Genomic DNA, 20267 nt, shown 5'->3' with positions numbered 1-20267 from the left:
AGGGTTTTTTGAGGCAAGGTTGTACTAGGTCCCTGAGTTGCCCAAAGTTCCCTGGGTTTGACCTTGTGCTCCTCTTGCCCAGCCTCCCAAACTGCTGGTATGATAGATACGTGCCACCATGTCCTTGTGGCTACAGTGACTCTGTCTGAGAAAGATTAACACATTAGCCAGAACACTTTCAGAGCTGGATAGCGTGACATTTTGCCATCCATCACCCTAGAGATCCTACCTGTTTGGAAAGGAGTTCTTTGCACAATCTGTAAAGGGTGATGAACTTTCTGGCTAATATCCGGGCATCAATGAATCCTTCTGCTACCAGCATGATCTCGCAGATCAACTCGAAGTCTGGGACCACCATCGCACACGGCCTGTGCACAGGGACACAGAAGCTAAGTTCATCAGTTTCCTACATGAAAGGAACTTCACAGTCCTTGAACCTGAGACTTCCAATTTCAAGATGAGTTAAGTAAGAATAAAGGGAGTGGGTTCTTTTACCCAAGGTGATAGGTGATGGCAGATGGACCTGAGGTGAGGCCCGAGTTCCACCTTAGAGCTTGTGACCTGAGGCTGTTGTGTTTCACAAAAGCTGTGCATTAATAAAGCAAATTGTCTAGAACACGTTAGAAGCTAATGTTTTGCAGCTACTGTTGAACCTTTCTGGGTGGCTACAGAAGAATGACAGTGTCTCTAGCCCGTCCTCAAGATGTGTGTCTTCTTCAAAATCTGGCCACTCAGGTATCATACTGTAAATGTAAATTTCTAACACTGAGATCTAAGGTAAGTACCTTTAACCCCAAATGTCATATACAAGAATATAGCAGTGGATTCTTTTCTGAATAGAAGGATTTACTATGCTTTTCTCTTCCTTTGGCAATAGCCATATTTGATTTTAAAAACATTTTTAAAAATTAACTTATTAGGTATTTACAGGAGTCTAATATTACATTTCTTTAATTGTATTTCCCCATACTGACATAAAAATTCAAAAATAATTTCATTTATGCCCATATTTCTTCTTGAAATATTTTTCATTGTGCTCAGTTGCAAAAAAGCTGGCAAATATTTAGATTCTCAAAATTACTTGGCAACCTGAACACTAGGTAATACATATCCATTCAACAGAATGCAGTGTGGATATGAAAAATAATTCTGCAGAAGCAAAACTGTTAAATGGCACAAGAAAACACTAGTCAGTGAGAGCAGGATATTCAACAACACAAAATCAGATCCCAGTCTTGAAAAACAATTGCTCACACACTTTAGGGAGGCAAATGCTGAGAAGTTATACTGATTGTCTCTGGATGGTCAAACCTATCTAAGAAGGAGCAGAGACTCTGTGTTCATACTCTAGTTCTGATATGTACTAGTTGGGCTGCTAGCTAATTCTAGTAACCAGGGTTAGTATCCTGTACAATTTGTGACACCATCTGTTTTCTGTATAAAGGGGAAAACTAATAGAATCTGCCTCAGAGAGTCTTGGTGAGAATTAAATGTTAAAAATAGATTTTTGTGTTTATTGTTTTTAAAAAGTTTTCTTTTCTTACCCCCAAAGTTTCTTCTGTGGCTATGCAGCTGGACTGAAAGTTTATGATCTTCTAAATTTGGATGTTGGAAGCTTAACCCTAGAGAAGGTGTTTGGAGATGGAGCCTTTGAGTGGGAATTAGGTCCTGAGGGTAGAGCCCTCATCAGTGAAATTAGTGCCTTTACAAGAGGAGGCCAGCAAGTCAGGTCCACTGTTTCTGGTCACACGAGGGTACAAGAGAAGTTGGCTATTGTTGGAGACCACTACGAAGCAGCTCTGAGCAGGATTTAAATTTTACTAATTGGCTTTTTATGTGTATCTGTGAGTCTGTCCTAGGCCTAGGCCCCTTGCCTGGTGACGGGAGCTGATTCATAGTAAGTGAACCTCTATGAATCTGGCTGAGACCTGTAGTGGCCTGTGAGGCCAGAGATACCTCGAAGGACAAGACAAGGTCACAGCTGTGGACACTCTGGCTCCAACCCCAGTTAACAAGGTAGAGACTGCAGCTGCAAAGATTACTCCTACAGTCTCACTTCTCCCATGTCTTCATGGTAAGACAGTGCTACTGAATTGACTTGATTCATGACTTGGAGACGTCCTTGAAGGGACTCCCAAGGTCCTGCTCATTGCCAGCACTTTCCTCAGTTTCTCCGTCCTTTGTCCTTGGTCCTAATATAAGTGGACTGATCCAGAGAATCCTTTGTCTTTACCCTCGAAGCCTTGAGCTTAATTTAAGGGTTTTGACCCTCCTGGAGCCCTACAAATCATGCAATTTGTCTCTTTTTATTTAACCTCCGCTGTCCACTCGTTTGGGAGATCGGGGATCTAGGACAGAACGTGATAGGCCATCAACCTCCTGAAAGTTGTCTTCATCAGAATCTGCCTACACCAGCACCTTGAACTCAGACTTTTGGCCTCCAAAACTTTAAACAATAAATGCCTCTGGTGTAGGATACCTAGTTTAGGTGTTTTGTTATATTGGCCTGAATGAACTAACTAATTCTTTTTAAATGTAGGTGAAAAAACCATGAGAAATAATCTTACCAGGATGATAACCTACCTGTATTATTGTTTGTCACTCAAAGCTTACTCTTGTGTACATAGCAAACAATGCAGTTTTCTGTGGCAGTGTAGATGGCTTGTTAATACCTCAACATTTCTTGGTTAAAGCAGAATGTGCTTAATCAAGGAGAAACCCACACCACTTGTGGGACCCAAGAACTTGCCACATGACTGGGTGGTTTAAAAGTGAGGAACAAAAGTATGCAGGCAGCTGCCCTCCAGACTATAAACGCCCATGAGAGCACCTCCCTAACAGACAACACTGGGGTCTCCATCCAAAAACAGCTTGGTTGCAGCTCCTCACAATCTACCTCCTTTAGGTAAAAATTTAGTAAGCAGAAACTTAGAAGGCAGGGGGCACCTTTTAGTGTTCTCATTGTGGAGTCAACAGGAAGAAGGATGCGTTCTCTAAGTTTCTTCGAGGAAATCCATTTGTATTATCAAAAGAATGAGGTGTTAACTGTTCTTTTCCCAGAACTAATAGAATTAGTAGTATAGTCATCTCAGCTGTCTTAGGTATATGTATACAGTTATATCTTTAATAGTCGTGTGATTAGATCAATTTTGCATGTCTATGTGTGGTAATCTAAGCAACCCTTTGGAAGATAACAATATGCAATATAACAACCACTGTGAAATTCCTAACATCTTGTTTTGAAAGCCTATATTGTTACTGTTGTGGGTTTGTTGTTGTTGTTGTTTGTCCCTTTTGCTTTTTGTCTTTGTTTGCTATATCTTTTTTTTCTCTTAAATAAAACAAATAAAGAGGTGTGTGTGTGTGTGTGTGTGTGTGTGTGTGTGTGTGGGGTCACGCACATCCCCTATGATGAATGTGAGCACAATGTACTACAAATGTGTACCAATAAAAATTTAAAAAGTAAAGGATTTAAAAACATAGCAATGTGCATGGGTGTCAAGGGTGAAATAAAAGAAGTAAGTGCTCCTATGCATTGCTACGGTGAGTGTAATTTGGTACTATGATTTTTGGAAAGTAATTTGGCAATGTGTATCAAGAACCCTAAAAATGTTCCTAATCATTAACTCAGTAATTCCACTTCTGGGAAGCTAGCCAAACAAAATAGTCATGCATATGGAAAAGAGGATTTATATACAAAAATGTACGTTACAGCATTTCGTATGAATTAATTTTAAATGTTAGAATGTCTTAATATTCAACCAAGAGGGACTACCTTATTACATTTCAGACTGTGTACAGGATAGAAAAATATAGTCATTAAATGAGATTTATTAAAAAGTATCTAACAGAACAAAATATTTATAGCAGACTGGAAAACAAAAAATAAAAAAAACCCTGTAAACTAGACTACAAGTATATAAAATTCATACTATGAATTTAAAATCCTATACACTATAAATATACACTAAAAGTATATAAAATTCATATATATATATATATATATATATATATATATATATATATGGAGAGACAGAGAGAACCAAAAATATTTAAGCAAAAAACAATTTTACTGGTGATGGTGTTACAGGTGGTTTAAAAGACGTCTACTTTTCTATAGACTTCAAATTTTTATTAATGTATATGTCATTCATTCCCAGCACAAGAATCAAAGAAACTCCTCTGCAGAGGCCTGCAGGTGGGGCTTACCTGAACAGAGCCTTGAGGTTTTCAGGCAGCTCCGTGCGGCCCGCATAGCCTGGGTTCATGGTGATGAAGATGCCCACGGAAAGATTCAGCTTAATCTCCTCCCCCAGGAAGTTGAACTGCTGCTTCTTATCTCTAATTGCATCTTGGATGCTTTTAACCTGGTGGACCAATCAGTAGAGAAAACCTCTGGGGTGGAGTGCCTTGACCAGTCTAACATCTAACACAAGTCAATATCATGTGGCCTCTTTACCTGAAGCACAAAGCCTGGTGACCACAGCTTGTACCCTTGGCTGATGGCCCTGGGTGCATTTCTAAAAGAATCTGGATGTCTACACTCCTACTTATGACATCATGGTTTTGAGCCGGGACTGAGCAGTGAATAGGACTCTGAACATAGACTTCTTCTACAGAGCCATGTGCGAGGCACTGTTCTGACCTTTTTTGTGTATTAATTAATTAGCGCCTCATCACAGTTTGTGGAGGGGCACTTTAATCCCATCAGTCTTGTTTCTATATAATGAAAAAGAATCATTAAGAGGTAATTTGACCATCCTTACAGATCACTTACTAAGGACACGGAAGCTAATCTAATGTACTGCTCTGTTCTAATCTAACCTAATCCTGTCTAATGTAATCTAACCTGACCTGATCTTGTTCTAGGGATTAAAGTCTATAAAGAATTTGGTGCATGAAAATGCACAGCAGGAGCACACACGGAGACTGCCAGCGTAACCATCATCCTTGTTTTGTGGTCTTTGTCACGGTTTCTCTGCTCACTGCCCTTCCTGGGCTGCATCTGTGGAAACACTACAGGAATCCAGGCTGACAGAGGATGGAGAGGATCCGGTCTATGGGAGGAACGGCAAGAAGCCTGGGTTAAGATAATCTGGGGCCAGATCCTGAAGAGTCTTTCTAAAAGCTACTCACATTTTTTTCTTAACTGCAGCCTGGCATCAGAGGAATTTTAAACTGAAGCTTTGATCTGGTCAGAGCCATGTTAAAGATCACTTACTGGGAAGAGGCGGACAAATGAAATTCAATTGCTTTTATTTTCACATCTGGTCCTCTGAAACACGTGTAAAAATGATCATCCACAGAAGAGAAGGAAGATAAAAGGCACACAGTTGTAGGATAGCTTTTGAGCCCTGGAGTGTTCTAGGAATTTGTGGGCTCTTAGGCTCAGCAGAAGCAAAACCTAAAATCTGGGACTCTATAAGGCCTCAAGGTTTGAGCCTCAAGTGTTTCTAGAAGTTCAGATTGCTGCTAGCAAGGTCAAGGGTAACCTAGTTCCATGGAGATGGGGCCACAGGGTGCGTGCGTGCGTGTGTGTGTGTGTGTGTGTGTGTGTGTGTGTGTAGACAGAGGCAAAAATAGAGAGACACAGAGACATAGAGGGAGAGACAGTAGACCTTTTTATACTGGCCATGGCTGACTTCATTGCCAGCACAGCTTTGCAATTAGGATTCAGCTCCTAGCCTAAAGTGAAGCTCTAATGACTGAATGCATTTGAGCTCATAGCAATTAGTGAGAGACTGAAACTTTTCTACATGCAGAATACCAATGCGGCCCTGCCAGAGGGAGCCTCTGGCAATCAGCACACTGGAACAACAGATCAACCTCCATTGGTGTGCATGGGGTTAACAACCAGGCTCAGCTCTGCCACGGGGATCCAGCCCCTTGATGCCCTCAGCACCCTGCAAGCAGGTGGCTGAGGGCTTATTCTCTCCTTTATACCCAGTCCCTGTGTTTGTAAAATATACAGAGCGCTTTCCTGGCTAGGGAAGGGGGAGGCGTTGAATTAACACTTGTAAATTGCTCTCCTATCTTTGAACAAAGGTTAAGGTGAGAGCCTAGGACCTTCTCTGCTGCTAGTTCTGACTCAGCATTCTCTCCTCAAACACCAAAGCCCCGAAAACTCATGCTCAGCAAGAATTTATGATGCACTTTTGGATTGGAGGCATCTGTGCTTTTGTGTAAAATTCCATAGAGGGGCCCTTGAGGGAGAGAGCTGAACAGAGAGTGGAAGATGCAGTTCCTGTTGGAGCATCGATGCTCACAGATGTTGCCCTTAGCCTGGATGATGCAGGAATAGGAGAGCTTTGCTGGTTCTCTTGGGATGAGCTATTGGAATACGATAATGATCAGAGTCCAGGAGGCTTGGATAAAATCCAGGCTTTGGAAAAGTCCGCAGGTTTCAGCGTGCAGGGGGAGAAACAGTCAACCTGGAAGGCAAGGATTCAATGCAAGCGCACCCATGTGGAGGTGCACACACAGGAGGCACAGACAGAAAGCCATGGCCATCACAAGAGTTTGTTCCTGTACTTCTATTGCTTTTGGAGAATTTTAGCCAGAGGGGATGACAGAAAATCACTACTGTCTCTTTTGACCACTTGATTAGTACCTGGTGCTATTCTGAATATTTTACATTTATTATTCCACTCGTCTTTCAATAGCCATACAAGGATATGTGGGTGACTACATATCCTTATAGAGAGGGAAGCTGAGTTAGAGGCAGTTAAACTGTCCCATAGTCATGTGTGATGATTGCATATAGGAGAACTCTACTATACTTGCTATTGTTCTATAAATCTAAAATTGGCTCTAAGTGAAAAGTTAACAGAAAAGAAGATTTGCTGATATTCAACAGTTGGGAAGTGGAGCAGGCAAAGTCTAAAGCAGGCAATCTGGTGCCAAAGCACATGATTTAGGCCATCTTCCCCTGTGAGGTTTATTTGGTCTCAGTTTCAGAGGTTTTAGTCCAAGGTACGTTGGCTTTAAGGCGTAAACATCGTGGCACAGGGATGGCGGAGCTGCCCAAGTCATGGCATCTGGTATACAGAGAAGAGAGACAGAGCCAGAGAAAAAGACACAAAGCACCGAAAACAGTTTCACCTCTCTACCTAGACACATCCAAATATGTGCTTTACCAACCTGGGTGTTTCTCAAGCCAATCAAACCCACAATCAAGATTAACCATCACACTAACTGATATAATCTCATCACACCTACATCTATAATCTATCGCACCTACAGTCTCTTATACACTGAATTATCATTATACAGAGCAAGGCCACACATAAATTTTCAGACTAATTTGTTTTGACCTGAAAATAATCATGTTATGATTTAGACATACATTTTCTCCAAAAAAACAGTAACGAAAAGGATATCTTGATTACTCATTTTAAAAAGCAAAAAATGAACAGCTAGAGTTTAGTGTTCTCTCCAAGGGATCATTTTGCACCCCGTCGCCCCAAGAGCATGTTTGACTGTGTCAGGAGATATTTTTATTGTCATAATTAGGAGGGTTTGTGCTCTTGGGTGTTAGACATCTTGCCATGCCCAGGATGTATCTTTGTGACAGACCAATTGTATTGACGTTGAGAAATCTGGATCTAGATCACGTATTTTACCAGTAAGGAGACCGAGACCCACAAGGTGTCTACGACCTGTGCACCAAGCCCACAACATGTGCTGCTAGGTCAAATTCTCATGACACTTCATTTTGTTTGTTTTCTACAGAACTGGTAAATGAACCCAAAGCCTTATACACACTAAGCAAGTGGTCTACCCCCGAGTATATCCCCAGATACCATGCAGATTCTTAACCCCATTCCAGATTTACCTGATCAGAAAATCTGAATGGGGGTGGGGTGTCCTCCAGGTGAATCTGATGCATGATAAAATGCCTGTTTTTTCTCAGGTGTCCTCATTCATAACTACACACTGACTTCCTTTTGTTCCGCTTCCTTTAGCGCTGTCTGGTTTGAGATATTACTCCTGCAGCTCACTAATCAGGACCAACTAGAAGCTGCCTGGAGGGTCTTGATGTGAACTCAGACTTACAGCTGTAGTGGTTAGGGCAGTGTTCCAACTTGATTGACTTTGGAATCCACCAATAGGATTGGTCGAGTACAACTCTGGGTGTTTCTTGGTGCACAGTGGAGGCATGGCCTTGGGGGTCTGTGCCTGGTCTCCCGCCCCTTCCTCTCTCTGTGCTCTGCTTTTCTCACTCTGCTTCCTGTCATACTGAGTTGAACAGCTTTGGTCCACCACATCTTTCTGCCATGAGTTTTTGCCTTGGAGCCTATAAATCACAGACTGAATCCCCTGAACTGGGAGCTGAATTAAAACTCTCCTCCCTTCAGCTGTTTCATGTATTTTGTACCAGGAATGGGAAAGCACATACATACCACAGGTCAGCAGTGTTTTTTTTTTCCTGCTTGACAATGTTCCTTGTCAGCTCTGGTCCTCAAAGTTTGCTAAACATTTCATATTCAAAACCACGCAGAAAAAAAATTTTTAAAAGAATATCAGTGCTGAGGTCCAACCCTAGACCAATGAACTCAGAATCGTTTGGGGGTGGAAATTGTGCATTCCCCTTTCAGAATCATTCAGGGTGTTCCAAAGCATGCCCAGGTTGAGCTAGCTGGCCGTCTCCAGCCTATTGTGCATCAGAACCACAAGGAAACCTGTTAACGTCATCCTGGGTTGTTTCACATGGTCTGTTCTATTGTCCAGAGTGCACGCATTCTGCACCGGTCTCACCGTCCGGGCTCGATGCTCCCTTGAGACTGAAAGTGGCATCCTCTCTGTCCCTATACCCTTCTACTTGGTCCTGCGCCTTTTATCCCGTGCACTCGTTGAAGCCTTTAATTCATCTTAGTTCTCTGAATGTGATGTAATATGGGTTTACACTATGTGAATGTGCCAAGCTTTTCCTTGATGCCCCTCATTTACCCTCTTCACATTTCAGCAAGGTGCCCTGTTCTGTGGTCACGGATTTTCTTTGCTCCAAATGCTACAAGTCATTAAAATCCTGCTTAGCTCACTCCAAGTTCCTTCTGCAATGGCAAATCGGAATGCTGTGCCTTCAGGAAGTACAATCCATTCATTGCTCCGTAAAGTTTTTTGTGTTTGTGTGTGTGTTTTTTACAGTAGGCCTTAAGCTCCCTGATGCTGTCCGGGACACACCTTCAGCTCTGGGTTTGGAGCATTTGTGTGGGGCCTGAAGTGCTTGGAACCCTGCTACTGTGGGCTCCCTTGCACACTGATCTGTTTCCAGCTTCTGCTCAACCCACTGTCAGTGCTAGTACCGTGGGAGGAGGCGAGGAAGTTTCAGGGACACTTGGCCAGAGAGCATGGAGAGAGACCCAGGAGTTTGCAGACACAGGATGTCCCCGGAGCCCGTGTCCTCGGGCTTAGATAATCCAAGGTCTGGAGAGCTGATTGCCACAGTCATGAAGAGATTCTGAAAAGAACTAAGTGGTATTCATATACATTTTTAAAATAGCAGTGCAATTTCTCTCGGAATTACCACACTGAGGCTTTTCCCAATTGGATATGCAATCCTGCTTGACCAATCTGACAGAGATGTGTAAATATCCGGCAGCAAAGACACCGACGCATAATCGCTTTTGCAGAAGTTACTGGGATGAGGCGCACAGCCGGGTGAGGAGAGGAGAGGAGATGGGGAGAGGGAGGAACCGTCGGCAGCTGGTGCGGTTTCTGAACCCACATGCCAGCCTGGATGACTGTGTGAATAATTAAGTGCAATTTTCTCCTCGGATGGGTGTACAATTTTCAATGTTACGAGCTCGGGTTTTGCCTGAGCTGTTGTCAGGCCACTTTCTTGAGAATATCTTCAATGGATGTGCTCCCAGACCCAGAGACAGCTTCAGGGAATTCTAGGTTGAACTCGCTTCAGTGAATTCCAGAAACAAAGAGGCACAAATGAAGCTTAGAGAACCCATTACTGATCTCATGTTGAGCGGTTTCTAACTAAGGCAAACTCACCGCCTCTCTAGTAAGGAAGGTACAATGGTTGTTAGCACTGTTTCATCAATTAGCACACTGTGGAGTTTGGTAAAGGAAGCTTAAGGATGGTCCAGCTGAGAACGGGTGAGGGTGTAGGAGAAGCCTAGGAGACGTGGGTATGAATCCTTGATTCCCGCCCGTGTGTCAGTTACCTATTCTTTAACTACTCTCTGTAGCATTAAGATAATAATGATAATATTAATCCTGCTCACTTTGCCGTGATCGTCACCACTGCCATCCTCAAGACCACCTGCATGATCATTACAATCAGTATCATCGATCATGTCCCCATCCCCACTATAGTTATCATCATGGCCACATATATTTAGTGAGGCTTTGATTTGCATGCGTTAGACTCTAAATTAATTAGGAGTTATATCAGCTACCTCAGGCAGGTTCTGTTGTTAACCTCTTTTGTCAGTGAGGGATTTAAGACACAGACTTGCCCAGGGTCACATAGCTAGGAAGAGGTAGAGCCGGAACAGAATACTGAGAATCTGCTCTCAGAGCCTACGCACGGGATCATTTCTACCTTGTTGCTTGACTAACCAAAAAAAAAAAAAAAAGCTGCTTTAAAAATCACTATTGCTCACGTAATCTCTGGAGCCTGAGGTGGGCTCCAGCTTGCTCTGGTCTGATTCTCACTGCTTATTTCCTGCTCTTTCTCTGGGATTCTTGGGAGGGCACACTAAGAAGAGGCTCCTTAGCGGGCAGGACACACTGAGGCAGCCTTCGGCAACCTCCTGCCCCTGCACATCAGCCTTGGACACCCACAGGTGGAGCTGTGCCTGACGGATGGTCTTGGACTTAGGTGAAAGCAGGCACAGCCTGGCTGGGGGGACAGGAGAGGTCCATCAAAATCTGTAGCCAGCAACCAGAAGAAATGGAGTAGAGAATCATAAACACAGAGACGGAAGATTTAGACACAAAGTGAGTGGGAATAAAAGGGGATAAAAAGATAAAACAAGAATTCCAAGTACGCCCACAAAATCATTCCCAGTGGTGTCAATAGGAAAACACTGAAAACCTCTTCTGACTTTCATATGCCAGAATTAAAATTTCTAGAAAGACTAATTCTACTATTCATTTGTTTTACTTGTTTATTCCACATCTTATACCGAGAATGAGTAAACACCCAAAATTCAAGCAGACCTACAAAGGCGTTATTCCTGTCTCCAGGTTGTTCAGTGAACCCCGAGTCGTAAAGGTAGCCAGAAAATATGTCTGATTTGTCCTACAACTTGGACATGGTTTCAGAATGTGCCTCATGGCGTCAATGCTCCTGTTGCAACATATGGAAAAGGCAGAAACTTAATCCAACTATGGTATTGGAAGTGAGGCCTTAGGCAGGATTGGGACCAGATAAGGTCGTCAGGGTGAAGTCCTTGTGACTGAATTCTGGTGGCTTTATAAAGAAGGAATGTGATCAGAACACATTATGGACACTCCCTGTCTCACCTTGAAATGCCTTATATCACTGTGGGGCTCTAAAGGCCACTGCCAGATGTAGCCCTGTAAGCCTGCAGGACTATGAGCTAAATAATATCTCTCTTACATCGTTAGATCCTTTATATCCTTTCTTTACAAAGCTGTCGAGCTTTGGATATTTCACTATAATAAACAGTGGACTGATACAATTTCTTATAATATCTGAGTGTTCAACTTCTCTTTAATATTTAGAAAACCTGGCAACATCAAATGGACAGTCTTGCAGAGCAGAAGTGTTTAACAGCTGAAAAATAAAAAGTCCTTGATATATAGAACTTATCCGTTTTAACGGTGGAAATATTTCTGCCCTACCCAGGTCGAGCTATGCTCCCTGTGACGCCAATGAGATGCATACAGACAGCTCTTTCTGGCTAAGCTAAATCAGGGTTTCAGTCCAAAGGAGTGTGTGTCCTCCCTTCACAATTAAGTCCTGCTAAACAGAGAAAACTTAAGGAAAAGAGAAAGCATATCTCATCCCTGGAGGCTAGAGAATAGACCCATATTATCTCCATTACATCCCAACAGCTCTACCTATGAGGAGCTCATTTTCAGAAATCCTCAGGTTTCCTGCGTCCTACCGCAGAAGTTACAGTCTGTTCTCTTTCACTGGAATATTTGTCTCCAGTTAATCTTCTCCTCTGACATCTACCCGCTAGATACTGTTGCATCCAGATCCACACTTGCACAACGTGGGTCAAGAGCTGGGTTCAAATTCTAAACTTGCCAGTGTGCACTGGTGCCCTTGGGCAAGTTACTTCTCTGATTTTTAGTTTCTCCATATGGATAGTGGGAGAAAAACAGTAGAGGTGTTGTGGAAATGTAAGAAAAAAGCCTGGCTCAGAAGCTTAACAAAAGCTTATTCATCTTTTGCTTTCTTTTCTTTGATTGCTCCCACTACTTGAGAAATCCTTACCCATATTCAAATCCTCTCCATTTTTTTCAAAGACTAAGGTCAGGATAAGGAATTTGAAAGTCTAGTGAGTTTAGAAGTCTTGTTTTGTGCTGTGAGTCAGAATTCAAATCATTTCTAAAACATTGAAAGTGCTCAGGTCTGTCTCAAGAGCTCAAGCTTGTTAGAGTGAAGAATCTGTCCTAGTTTGTGGGGCACCCTCACCTGGGTCCTTAGTACGGGGCTTTCCATACCGTAGCTGTGCCACACGTGTTTTCTCATGACTTGAGAGGCAAGTGGTGTGCTTACATAAAACCTGGTCAGAAAAGGATTTCAGTGGACAACACGGATGTTATGTGATTTTCATCTCTTGTATTTCCACAGTAGCCCTATTGTTATACCCACTAACTGTACAGAGAAACTAAAGATCATCCAAGAAAGTGGTTGCAGAAGCTGGAAAAACTGGCTCAAAGATTTAGAAATGAAATGGAGCTCAAAGTTAAGCCCCGGTTCATATCTATTCCAAGAAGTTGGCTCTGCCACTCTGGCTTTTATTCCCTTTGCACCTCTTGAAGCAAGTAGGGGAGAGAAGTATCCCCACATTACACAGAAGGACATGGATGTCCTTTAGTGGGAAACGTCAGAGTATTTATACCAGAGAAGATCCTCCCTCAGAATTGATTTTAGAGGGCGGAGAAGGATAAAGAATTTGCAAGGGAGAAAGCAATGGGTGCGGAGAAGAGATTGAAAACCAGAGGCTGTGAACCGTTACAGGCTCTCCATGAAGACCACGGGGCTCCCTGCAACTCCCGCCCCACGTACCTGCACTGCCACTACCGACAAGACCTCCACGGAGATGCGATTAAACTCATCGAAGCAGCCCCAGGCTCCGGTCTGAGCAAGGCCTTTGTAGATGTTGCCACAGGACTGTAACGAGATGTACAAGGATTAAATCACCAATAGCATGAGCTTATCCTTTCCAGCCTCTTTATTATAGGTGCTTCTAGTACCCTAAAGATCTCTCGTCAGAAACTGGTATTAAAATTTCAAGAACAATTAAATTTTTGATGGTGATGGGGTACCAACGTAGGTCACGGAATCAAACAGAACCTTTTCAACGCACTTGAGTGAGAATTCCTTTAAAATGTCCTCAGGGCTGTGCTACTGTTGATTCTGTAGCTTTCAAATCCTAGGAAATGAATAAAAGATGATTTTTCTTTCGCCACGCAGACAAAAAGCCTTCCACTCAGTGTTTGGCCTGCACTGAAGGGAAGGTTTTTGTCTGTATCTTTAAATCCATTCTCGACTCCCCACGATTCCTAGAGTGATGGGGAGCTGGAGATAGGACGGGAGGTGATAACATCTACAGAAAATAAACTACAGGTGAATCTTCTCAAATGACAGTGAAAAATGAATTACAAAGGGAAGAGGGTATTTCTGCCCTAAAAATAAAAACTATTCTAAAATTGAATGTGGACTCGTAAACTAGGATACAATATAAAGGAGCAGGTTTTGGGGAGATGCTTCCAAGGTCATTGGCAAGGTGACATCACTACAATGTTGGGAAAATGCAGAGAGAGGAGATTCCATTCATTTACATGGTAGGCCTTTTTATTCTCTCAGCTCTGTGCTAAGGGACGGAACTGTTCAAAAGGGACAAGGATGGGAGAGAGAGGAAAGAGTGGAGGGGAAAAAGGAAATAAAAGCAAGTTAGTTATACTATTAGTGGCTCTCAGGTCATTAAAAAGGAAGGTTTGTGCTAATATCAGTCAGACAAAATTTTAATGCTTATATCTTGTCCTTTCAATAACTACTTTAAAAACAACAATAGACAATGCATGGTATTGCTATTCTGCTATTATATTTGTTATGAAATACTATTTTACCTTTTTCCATAAAATTAAAAAATTTAAAGAGAAATTTAAAAATAAATTAGGTATAAAACGTGACAATAAAATAAACTTTGCTTATAAAAAGATCATGTGCCTGATACGAGAGGTCTGCTCCTTATTAATTTTTTAGTAATGTTGTAGAGGTAAGGTAAAGACATCAAAGAGGAAAGCTGTCATCTGAGCACTGGTTTTAATGGATACTGGAAACCACAAGCCTGGAGCTCAGTGAGTGAATCAAAGCGCTCCAAAGTGATCAGTTTTGCTGAAGAGGTGACTATCAGATGGCATTCAGCACTTTGCAAAATGTCTCACAGAATTCTAGTATCTATCCATGCATCTGTCCCCCCATTATTGTTTCCTTCCCTGCCTCTCTTTCTCTTCTCTGTCTCTCTCTTTCTCTCTGTATCTGACTTTGTCTCTCTCCATGTCTCTGTTATTCTAACCAGCTATCAATCTGTTGTATATGCTAAACAGAAATTCCGGAATTAAAACCCATGGTTAAGAGTGGCTTTGAAAGCTTTTACAGATGTGAATCTTTTTTATAAGGTGGAATCCAAATATATAAAATGAGAAATTAAAATCTCCATGGGCAGACTATCTTCATTCCATATTCCATCCTGAGGGCACATCACCCCATTGGTTTACCCACATGTCTCTTGTGTTATAAGCTTGGCAGTGGTGTCTCCTTGCCATGACAGTGTGAGCCTGTGGACTGGGACAGGACGGGGAACAGGGGGAAAGCCTGGGATCTAGCAGTGTGTGTCAGGGACATGTGGATGCTGGTGGCAGATCAGGGCTGGGAAAGAAAGGACATGGAATATCCACCATGACTCAAATTTCCACCCAGACCTTGGAGAAAGCAAGAACACCTTTGCTGGTGGGGTGAAGGATCTTGCAGGGGAAAAAGAGGCCTTCATCACAAGATCAGACAAAGGCTTCCTCCACCTGGAGATCTCCGCTGTTCAGTCAGGGACAGGCCTGAAAAGTAGATGAAACTGGGCAACAGATGTGGGAATCACCAGTATTTATGTTAAAAAATGGACTTTACAAAAAAGAATCCATAGTTATGTAGGGGAGGGTAATAGGCAGTGGTTATGATCAAAATGTGCTATGTCCATGTGTGAAAATCCCCAGTGAAACCCAATATTCTGTAAAATTAATGTACAGTCACAAAAACTTTTTTAAGAAGGCTCAGTAAATGAGATCAAGAGGCCAAGAAATCAGAGAGCTGGAGCGCTGTGAAGTACAATATTTCAGAAGCCCAGGGAGATTGGAATCCTTAGAAATAATGGGTACACTGGAGTCTCAAGGGAGTCTGAATTTCGGAGAGGCTCAGAAATAACTCCAATCACTCTCAGGTTCAAAACCATTTGACGTCTCTGCAATAGCCTCTCCAAATTGAGGTCAAGGGGGAAGGCACTGCCGCGGTAATATAGAGAACATCTCAGCACTGAAACTGCAACAGTTCCTGGAGAGAATGGCTAGTTTTACTGGTTTTCCAACCAGCACTAATGGTGCAGCAGTAAATTTTCTTTCTCCTCATGTCTTCATGGTGTCCTGTGTCAACTCCAGCTCACCCCACATCTCCTGCACTCATCCAGCTAAATGCAATGAGGTCTCTTATAGAACTCGTAAGGTAGAGGGCTGTGGGGTTTCCACCTACAGTCTACACTGTCCAGTTCTGTTTGCTCTCTCATCCACTACCTTCTCAGGTTCCCTGGGTTACCACCCTCTACACCCTAGGGTGTAGAGCTGGCGGGTTACTTAGTTAAGCTTCTGGACTTCTCAAGCTGACACACTGTATTATTACAAACTTGTGATTGGCTGAGTCACAATGTGTTCAAGGCACTCTGTAATCTGCAGTCAGGGCACAGAAAGAAATACTCTTTCTTTCTCTCTTAAAAGCCTTTCTTCCCTTCTTTTCCATATCTATTGCCCCATCTCTGGCTCCTCAACCCTTCTGTTCTGAAACACTGCAGTGTTCCCGCTGAAGACTTCTCTTCCGTCTAGTCTTCCTGTCTCAGTTCATCTGATCAGCTGGGGCACCTTCCTCAAATGCCACTCCAAGGCGTGCACTTCTGCCCTGGAGTGTGCAGACTGTTTTACTGCCTACCACGTCAACGTCACATCCTTAGTGGTTTTCAGCTCATGTCTTTTTATTCAACCCCACCTCCGGCTTTCTGCTCCCTGGCCTTCCTAAAATAGCCAGCCACGTTCTCATCCCTATTTCTAGCATTTTCTCCTGGAGAGGCAGGATCAGAATATGTTGGTGTGAATGTCATGAATGACACATCAAAACGGTCCCTGGAGAAGCAAAGGGAGCTCTTCCTGATCCTCACTCCCTTCCTGTCCTGGCCCAGCAGGCCCAGTGAGGAGAGTGCAGGGCTGAACAAGAATGAAGGGTCCAGCATGCACATGGAATTTAAGGCTGTTGAAATGTCACACCCTCAAGTTTAAATATTTTGATGGCACACGCTCTGCAATGTCTTTCCTGATTAGCGTTCAGCTGAGACACTCCACTATTCTGGAGTAGTCTGGGGCCAAGAGATTTTAGGGTACACATTAGCACCCAATGGTTCTGTCTGGGTGCTAATTAGCTTCCTTAATTATTTCATATATGATTTGTCCTTCCATATAACTGAGTTATCCTTTCTCCACTCATCTATCACTTTCTCTTCTATCTACCTATATTATTGACCTCCTATCTATCAATAGTCTATCTACAATCTAACATCTGTCAGTCATCTATTTATTAGTCACCCATTATCTGCCCATAATCCATTCATCAACCGTCTATCTATTCTGTCTCTATTTAGGGTCCCCTGTTCCCCTCAATTTCTTTCTGTGCCCTGACTGCAGATTACAGAGTGCCTTGAACACACTGTGACTCAGCCAGTCACAGGTTTGTAATAATACAGTGTGTCAGCTTGAGAAGTCCAGAAGCTTAACTAAGTAACCCGCCAGCTCTGCATCCTAGTGTGTAGAGGACACGCCGTTACTCTAGGTTATGGTTCACTGTATCAACTTGAGAAGTTTAAAAGTTCAACTGAGTGATACAGCAGGGGCCCAGAAGCTCCACTGTGTGAACACCCTCATCCTCTGCAAGAGCGAGGCACCAAGATGGTGTAAGTGCTATATTTAACTGGGCAGGGGTGGTTACCTGCATATACTATAATGGAGGAAAAGAGGCTTTCTCTCCCCTTTTCAGATTTCCTGATCTTGCTGTCTTCTCCCACCTTGAAATACTGTCCCTGTGCCATGCCACCCTGCCTTGAAGCCAGTTGGTTATGGACTGAAACCTCAAACAAACTGTGAGCTGAATAAACCTTTTCCTCTTTAACTTTGGGTATTAGGTATTTTGACTTAGCACTGAGAGAAAAGTCACTAAGACTGTTTTTCCCAGTAGGCTTAAGCCGAAGCAGGGAACTTGATCATTCCCAGGCACTGGTAAAGGTGTTTAGTTGGCCAAAATGATGGAAGAAACTGGTCCCTGATGTAGGCAAAATTCCCTAAACTGTCACGTGAACTCCACCCCCTGACCCCTTTGCAGATAGGACACCCGTTTTTGCAGTTCATACACAAGTTGCTCTAATAAATGCTTTGGACTAATTACCCTGCTCTCTCTCTCTCTCTCTCTCTCTCTCTCTCTCTCTCTCTGTCTGTCTTCATGGGGATGGCACTCAGAGCCTTGTGCCCTTGTGCCTGCTAGGCACTGTACCACTCATCCACACCCCAGTCCTCAGTTCTTTTTTTGGACTCCCAAACACCTGGCCCACCTTGGAACAGTTTAGGACACTCCCTTGTGGAAACTCCCCTGCCTCATATTTTGGGGTGACCCCACTGCGAGTTTAACTTTAGCAGTATGCAGCACTGTCTACTTTTGATACCTTCTACAGTGCCCCAACGCGTCCTGAGCAATGGTAACCAATAATTTAACTTGATTTATGGAGTGTAAACAATTCTTGAACACTTAGACAACCAAGAGGAAAGAAGATTTGCAAGCAAGTTCTTGACAATGCCTGGTTACTAGGGATATCTGATGTCTGGGAAAGGACCCCTTTTGTTCAGAAGTATGTCACTTATACTTTAACCACTGATGTCACTCTAGTCTGTGTCTGAGCTGGACTCAGTGACCAAAGGTTCACTCACTTGTACAAACAAACCAAGGGTAGACCACTTGTCCCACCTCATCCTCTCAGATGAACTGGTAGGCAGAGAGTACAATGATCAATTTTATGAAAAAACTGTATAAAACAGTCAGTGATTCCTGGTTGTGGGGCCAGTATATCTCTATCTGCTTGTTATCCTAACAATGACTTTGAAGCAATCCACTGATTTTTCTTCAATCAATACTTCATCTAAATGAGTGTGCCTTTTAGAGTGCTCCCCATGGGAGACTAGATTAATAAATCTAGTCTAGATTAATAAACCTAGTAGCTGTGACCCATGTTCAAATACAGAAGAATCTAGAAGCTTCAAATAACCCTAAGGCTGAGTTTATTTCTTTAACAAGAAAATGATCTTCTATCCTGACTTAAAAAAAAAACATTATCTTAATGTGTTCATCACTAAAAGCAGCTGTGCTAAAATTTAGGGGATGGATGTAGTCCATGGGGAAGATAGTTATTTTGGGTCTGAATTTTCCTCTTGTTTGCTTATTAGAAGAAAACATGGTGCTACAGGACTGGACAACTCTTTGGACAGAAAAGTTATTTACTAGAGAAATTTTCCCTGTTGTAGAAGATGAGTCTCTTAACTCTTGAAGTGTGAATTATTTCTACATAAGTGTATTTTACAATTTATGTATCACTATATATTTAATCTACTTAATACAATTACTTTTATTTTTCTACTCTAATTCAGATGCCATCTTGTATATAAGAGTGATGTGAAGTGGTTTACAAAAACTCATACAATATAAAAAGTGAGAAAACGAGGCAACCTATTATTACACATTTAAGAAAATTAATTTATATTCATTTGTGAGCAGAATGCTTCTAGACGAGAATCTCATGAGTCTTGTTCTCTGATTTTTCCTTGTGACACAAGCTGAATTATATTAGTCTTAAAAAAGTTGAATACCTGAGTAAAGCACATTAGTTTTGCCCTTGAATTTTGTGGGCATCTCTGGCGATGATTAGGGATTAATTTAGTCTCTTTCAAGAAGTCACACTTGCCATTGTATGATATTCTTGGGAATGCCTCCTCTACAGAGGACCTAAAACATAGCTGTTACACAAAGAGGAGTATGTTTAATAGAGGAGCTGATGAGCCTTAGTAAACTCCTAGACCAAATGGTGCATTTAGGGCTTTGGTGTGTGTTCATCTTCTTCATTTAAAAGGTCAGGCACAAAGCTCATTAATGAAGTCAGACTCCATTGGCTTGGGCCTCCTTACATGTACAGGGTTTTCAGGCAGATGAAGGAACTCAGGGGTCGAAGACCCTCAGATCTACCATGAAGGAGTAGAGAAGCCTTTGTCTGCACTCTGAGACCTAGAGGAGCCAGGCCAACACAGTAGGACAGCCCTCATGCAGTGCCCAAGCCACTACCGAGCTCCTACACTCTCGCCAGCTGGGTACACCCGTACCTTGTAGTCCATCTGCTCCGAGCAGTTGAACACATAGACCATGATGCCCAGGGCTCGGCCCAGGTCCTTGGTTGTCTCCGTCTTGCCTGTGCCTGCAGGTCCTGCTGGAGCCCCACTCATGGTCAGGTGCAGGGACTGGGTGAGAGTGATGTAGCACCTGTCAAGTATAGGAGGACAGAGGTCATCTCAGAGCTACAGGGCCATTGCAGGGTCCCAGGGAGAGGGAGGTCCAAGCCAAGTGAGGCTTATAAAGATTCTGTAAAGAAAAGTGTGGTTTGTTCCTATCGTCTGCTCCTCACAGATACAAAGAGCTTCTTAGAGGGTAACCTGGTCACTCTCATCCTTAAAGGGCATCAGATCTGTGCCAGGCCCATGGTGATCTT

At 42.8% G+C, this 20267-nt stretch overlaps 1 protein-coding gene across 2 annotated transcripts in view; it reads right to left on the bottom strand.

The window, feature by feature from the left end:
* The window catches only part of Dnah9 (dynein axonemal heavy chain 9), a 365933-nt gene that overhangs the window by 218418 nt on the left and 127248 nt on the right, over window positions 1–20267 (bottom strand). For both annotated transcript variants that reach the window (XM_063242417.1, XM_063242418.1), the window contains exons 27-30: window positions 19885–20041; window positions 13226–13330; window positions 4210–4367; window positions 230–368 (exon numbers count right to left, since the gene is read on the bottom strand). In XM_063242417.1, coding sequence (XP_063098487.1) covers window positions 230–368; window positions 4210–4367; window positions 13226–13330; window positions 19885–20041 — 559 coding nt within the window. The remainder of the gene's footprint in view (window positions 1–229; window positions 369–4209; window positions 4368–13225; window positions 13331–19884; window positions 20042–20267) is intronic.

The sequence above is a fragment of the Cavia porcellus genome, unplaced genomic scaffold (assembly GCF_034190915.1).
Source record: "Cavia porcellus strain 051 isolate PalLab524CR breed Dunkin Hartley unplaced genomic scaffold, mCavPor4.1 scaffold_32, whole genome shotgun sequence".
NCBI lineage: Eukaryota > Metazoa > Chordata > Mammalia > Rodentia > Caviidae > Cavia > Cavia porcellus.
The sequence above is the reverse complement of the archived record's forward strand: the minus strand, read 5'-3'. Positions and strand labels throughout refer to the sequence as shown.